Source organism: Tribolium castaneum, chromosome 6, assembly GCF_031307605.1.
Source record: "Tribolium castaneum strain GA2 chromosome 6, icTriCast1.1, whole genome shotgun sequence".
NCBI lineage: Eukaryota > Metazoa > Arthropoda > Insecta > Coleoptera > Tenebrionidae > Tribolium > Tribolium castaneum.
The window spans coordinates 11,846,468-11,852,467 of NC_087399.1; the positions used below are offsets into that span (position 1 = coordinate 11,846,468).

The 6,000-nt window shown below is 36.1% G+C and overlaps 1 protein-coding gene across 1 annotated transcript in view; it reads right to left on the reverse strand.

Moving 5' to 3' along the window:
• The window catches only part of Snoo (Sno oncogene), a 63,360-nt gene extending 57,802 nt beyond the window's left edge, over positions 1-5,558 (reverse strand). Inside the window, exons 1-2 of the mRNA XM_008197871.3 lie at positions 4,571-5,558; positions 1,270-1,842 (exon numbers count right to left, since the gene is read on the reverse strand). Of these exons, the coding sequence (XP_008196093.1) occupies positions 1,270-1,842; positions 4,571-4,834 (837 nt within the window). The 5' untranslated portion in view covers positions 4,835-5,558. The remainder of the gene's footprint in view (positions 1-1,269; positions 1,843-4,570) is intronic.
• Between the last annotated feature and the right edge of the window lie 442 nt (positions 5,559-6,000).

Consider the following 6,000-nt stretch of genomic DNA (forward strand, 5'->3'; position numbering starts at 1 on the left):
CACACTCTTAAATTAATTACTTTAATTGCCTTGTTCTTGTGTACATTTTTGCAGAACAAAAAGTAATTTTTATCATTTCGGTTATTCTGAAATAAACCATGTTTTTTGTGCAAAATATATGTAAAAATTAAATAAAAAAATTAAAAACTCAAATAATAATTTTCGAGTTAGCAACATTTTTTTACGTATTTTTGACATAAATTCTTATTTAAGAACACTAGAAGACATAGAATTTCGATTAATAATTTAGTATTTTTAATTATATTAATACACTCTATTCATCTTCTTAATTAATTAGTAAATATAAGCATTTATATTTATTTATAAGTTTTATTGATATGCGTAGAGAAGGGTTATTCACATGAGACTCAAAACCTGACCAAGTAAAAAGTAGGTACAACATAAAATACAGATTAAAAAGCTAATTGGAATCCTGTCAATGATGTTATTGACATTATTGATTTGACAAGATTGATTGTAAAATGTATTTCGTGTTGCATATTTACCTGCCCAATCTAAAAATCTATTTGAATAACCCTGTATAACGTATTTAAAATAAAACTTCTGTGTGATTAATGTTTTTGAGATTCAGTAGCAGGCTCCCTGTAGGTATATAAGCTTAGGAAATATCTATTATATTTACGAAAAAATATATATTTTTTGTTATTGTAACCAGTTTTACATTCAGGATCTGGCAAAAATATATAACCAAGGGTTTTTGGGCCAAACTATGTAGTTACTATATAAAAAATAAATAAATACATTATCAAGAGCCTTAAAAATTTGGTCATGTTTGAGAAATAAAGTTTTGCGAAGTTTCTTCAACTTTTCAAGTAACGCAAAACGACGATTTCTTTAGTTAAAGAATGACTTAAGTCAATAATGTCGTTTTTAGGTGTTTAATAATGATTAAAAAATAGTAATAAAACTTTACATAACGCGACAACTAAAAAGAATTTCGAACGATTTTATTCTACAATATGATCACATTATTAAATTTCATTTCAAAAATGTAAATTAGCAAAATTTTCAAAGAATAAATAATATTTTTCCAACCGAATACGAATATTATACGTTGTTAGTTTATTAGATACACTACAACAATCTTAATCGGTTCGTTCTCTAGTACACACAAGAAACGAAAAAACCTACACTTGGTACTTATTAAGCAAAATAATAACATGGAGAATGATCCACTTAAAAAAATATCCTCTGAACTATATCTAACCCGAACAGGAGCATTTCCCTTGCAACGGAAAATCGACTCACCTGTTTCCGTTTAATCCCCGCATAAACATTCGGAAAGGCCATCTTCCCATCAAACTGCTCCTTCATCTCGTCCAGATACTTAACACACTGCTCCTGATCCGGCTGATCCTTAGCCACTCTTAAATACACCCGCCAATTAGCCGAATCAAACCCCCAATGCACTGTCCGATTCTCCGAGAAATGTTTATGCACATGACAGACAAACTGTTGTGGGGAGAAACCGCCCCTGCATTCCGCACACTCAATACACTTGGCATTCTTTCCTGTGTACAACTCGGGAAAACACGAGCCGGTGCATTTGCCGAAGCACTTGTGGTAGACCGCGAACGACACTAAGCCCTTCCGTGGCCTGATCTGCGTCACCTCGTGATGGCCATGCAGAAGGGCGCTGCATAATCTCTCCGCGTCCGTCTTGGTGATGAGACCTGAGCTGGCGGCGGCACTTGGTAAAATACCGCCGTTTTTCAAAACGGTGAGTTGCTCGGGGGTGCACCGGGAACAGTAGATTTGCAGCTGGTCGCATTCGTGGTTGATTTGGGGTAAGGAAAAGTCGCGCAGCACAGAGTTGAGCACCTGGAATTAAAGGGTGTGTCGAAATTTGGCAACAACTTTCGAATTTCTAAAAATTAAAACCTCCACCTTAGATTCCATTTAATGTATTTCTTTCTAATGACTACCAAAGGGATCAGCAAACAATATAGCATGAGATCGAAAATGTACCTACTGTATCAAAGCAAGCCTTGAAAGGGAAGTGTAACTTTAGCCACATTTTCAAAACATCGTGCTGCAAGACAGTAGAGGGAACTAAGGAAATATCCAGAAATACTGCTTCTATGTGAACTAATAATCGTTTAAAAAATTCTTGGATTAAACAAAAAACCAGATTTTGAAAAATCCTGATGTGTTAATTTTTGAGATGTAGCTAAAATTTCGCAGGCATGGCCTACTCTAATTCAGCTTAATTTCGATCTCATGTTATTTTATAATATTCGGTGAGGAATTCTATTAACTTTTCACTAGTATTTATTTAGTGTGGAAAGTGCAAATTTTCCTAAGTCTCCTAAAATAAAATACAATATTGAAAATTTGACAATTAAAAAACTTGCAAATTTGACAATAAATGTATATTGAGTCTGTGTATAAGAAAGAAATTCTCTGGTTAAACTTTGGACGTAACGATTAATTTAGAGTAGTTTCTAAGTACTGACATCTCTCTCAAATCATTGAGTTAGCTTTTTATTCGATTTATTACATTTGTCGTGATTTGTGTTTTAAACTGAGAATTTTGTTGTTGTGTGTTCTTTCTTTTCATTCCGATACGAACTCGATCACATATTTTGAAAATTGGATAGTCACCTTGTTTGTTCACACCTTCAAAAAAATTACGTTTTTTGTTAGTTAGGAATTCAAATAAATACATAAGAATCATGTCCGTTCTGCCTCTTGATAGAACACATACCAATAAATTGTTTCTGGAAACCTTTTTTTTTAATCTAGTCTTTTCTGACATTTGTATATTTGGCTTCGCATATTAGGCGCAGTCCTAGTAAAGGTGTGAAACACCCTATATAGAGTGACATTACGTCCATTCAAGTACCCATCTTCCATTAGTTGAATATGCAGAGTGTATACAAAAAATAGCACATATACTAGTTACAGAAAACGTTTCAGAAAATTGTAATAAAAAGTCCATCGTCAATTTTACAAAATTACCAACACAAAAATGTTTGCGAAAATTGGCAGCATCATCACTACTTATTTTTATTTTTAACTAAGAGACTGAAAAACTATAAAAAATAAAATGTTTAGAAAACTAAGACGGTACGCGACTGAAAAGTTGAGAAACTTAGCAATTCAAATGTAAAGGTTGTTCCATATCTGGTAGCGAACTGACAGTGACATAAAAGACTCTTGAAATGCACCCACTTGGTTAAAATAATGAAGTACATGGGCGTGCAATTTTTTTCTCCAAAATTAACTTAGTTGTCATTTAAACATTATAAATTTTGCAGACAAAAATACATAGAAATGTTACTATTATTATTAATAATTTGTTCATTATTCTTCATGTTACGTATCTTATTATAATATTTTAAAGTGGGTTTGACCAACATTTTATTACGACGCCTATGGGTAATATTTTTTTTACTAGTAAACATAGGTTTAATGGCAAAATTCAATCATGTTTGACAATGTCAATTCGCCACCAGGTTTGGAGTAACCTCTAGATATACTGGAAAACTAAAAATCTGGGAGAATGAAACTACTGAAAAGAAACGCTACTAAAATGTAGAAAATTTAATAAAAAAAATCAAAATAAAAAAATTAAGACACTGAATGATTGAAGAAACTAGGAATCTAAGGTAAGTGGAGGGTAACTGAGAAATTTAGAACTGAAAACCTGGCATACTGAGAAACTAAAAAACTGAAACATTTGAAAACTAAAGAACTGAAAGACTGATAAAAAATTACCTAACTAAAAAATAGAAACCTAAAATACATACATCTAAGAGTAAAAAGTTGAGAAACATAGATGAAAGACTGAAAGACTAACAGTCTAAGCTAGCAACTAAAACACTAGGAATCTAGAGAACTGAAAAATAGAAACAGTGACAAAGAAAGTACAAGACTGGAAACACTAAGAAAGTGAAAAATTAATAAACTAAAAAACTGGTATTCTAAAAGAGTGCGAAAAGATGAGAACTAAGAAAGCAAAAAACTAATAAGAAACTGAAAGATAAGAAACCGGGAAACTTAAAACTAAAGAACTAAAGAAACAAAAAATACTAAGAAATCGATAAACTGAAAACTGAGAAACTGAAGGACTCAAAAGTAAGTAATAATAATATTAAATTAATATTATTGAGGCCAATATTAATAGATTGGATAAGTGATGACAGTTAACATTTTTACAAGTAACACTGACTTGAATTATGCTATTACGTATTTTGTTTTACTGATAACAAATGTCTAGTTGATAGCGATTTTGACTGTTGTCCTGATATAGTAGAAACAAAATTACTTTCGGGAGACCAACTTGAATTTAGATGATAGACAAACAGTCGTAAAATTTGATGAAACAATTTCCAGATTCCGAATGTTGGTGGTAAAAACTGAGCTTGCGGTTTGAATCACTCGTTGACATTTTTTAATAGTAAAATTGTTCATAACCCAAATTTAAAAGGCCACATTCACACTTGCAAAATCTCCATTTACATGAACCGAAATTGTCCGCCAATCAATCCATGGCCAGTCGTGAATGGATTGTTACTCTCGTCTAGGAGTAGTAAGCATTACACACCTGGGGCAGACAGAGTCGCTTCTCGCCGCCCACCACAAAGCACGAAATCGTCTCTCCTTCGAGCACCGTCTCCGTGCGCTCACTGCACGACGTATCCGGGGTGGTGAGTATCGGCAGCTGCTGCACGGGCAACGCCACCGGCACGAACTCCTCCTCCTTGATCTCCTCCTCGCCCTTGAGCGCCAGCCCCGGCCCTTGCAGACTCTTGGTGGCGCTGTGCTGGTAGTTCTTCAGCACGTTCTTCAAATGCGGCGTCACTTCCATGGCACTGGTGGTACACTGCCGCCACCGCACGTCATCCGAATGTCATCGACTTACGTAACCACAACCGCCCGCCGCAGACGTTCACCTAAACTGATGTCTGGTCTGCTAGTCGCAATAGTCGTCTCGCCTGGTTTGCAGACTGTTGCCACCGCACATGCGCACACCCACCGCGATGCTTTCCACGAACACAGCGATTTCCGCTGAATTTGCTGCCACTAGTGGCCCTTTGGGCCCAACACCTGCACTTGGGGAAGCTGGACACCGCCGTCGTCAACGAGGAGGCTTGCAGCCGCTCCGGCCATGGCGCAGACGAACAGCAACTCTGTGGTGGAAAGTCTAGCCGGACCCCCCCGAGCCCCGCCGCAGACACTCGCGGCGTCACGTGATCGACCTTCCCGTCAAAATAGGCGACGTGCCGGAGCGCGTCCGCGACAGGGGGGCGAGGGGCGAAGCCCGAGAGGGGCGGGGGGTATTTGCTGTGGCGGTGATCGCAACCGCACGTGCATTGCACTCTACATACAAGAATTGGACGATGTTTGCTGGAATTCTTCCGGTACGCACATCTACAATCTTTGTTGTGCTCTCTGCTCTCTCCACTATACTCGGGGAAGTCAGAACCGGACCAGGCGCTATACAAAACCCGCTACAGTTGACGGATTACTACAGCTTTCGGCTTCGTACCCAATTCAACTCGCAAAAATTATTCGGGTTATGGTTACCAAATTATTAGAGTTTTTGTTCTCATAATGATAAACTTGTCACCAACAATTTATTATGTTACTTTTCACAGTTTTTTTTTCTTTATGATCATTGCTTCTAAAATTTGACAGAAGACCACAATTGTAACACAGATCCATCTTTTACAGAGAAACCAGGTGATTGTGATCAGAATCTCTTATCATTTATCAATTACAGAATGGCCCATTAGCTCCCGTCTTCTGTACCTCAGTTATTTTATTAGTAAAGTTAGAGTTTTGATATTTTATATACTCTTATTTAAGCTTATTTATACTCTATGACGTATTTCTGGAAATTATTTTTGATTATACATAGCGTCCCAAAAAAAGTATGACGTCATAATAATATTTTTTTAATGCTATGCTATTATTTTTTAGTGCTCATTAGGATGTCTTTGTAGTTTCTTACATGTCCCTAAAGTTTTTTAA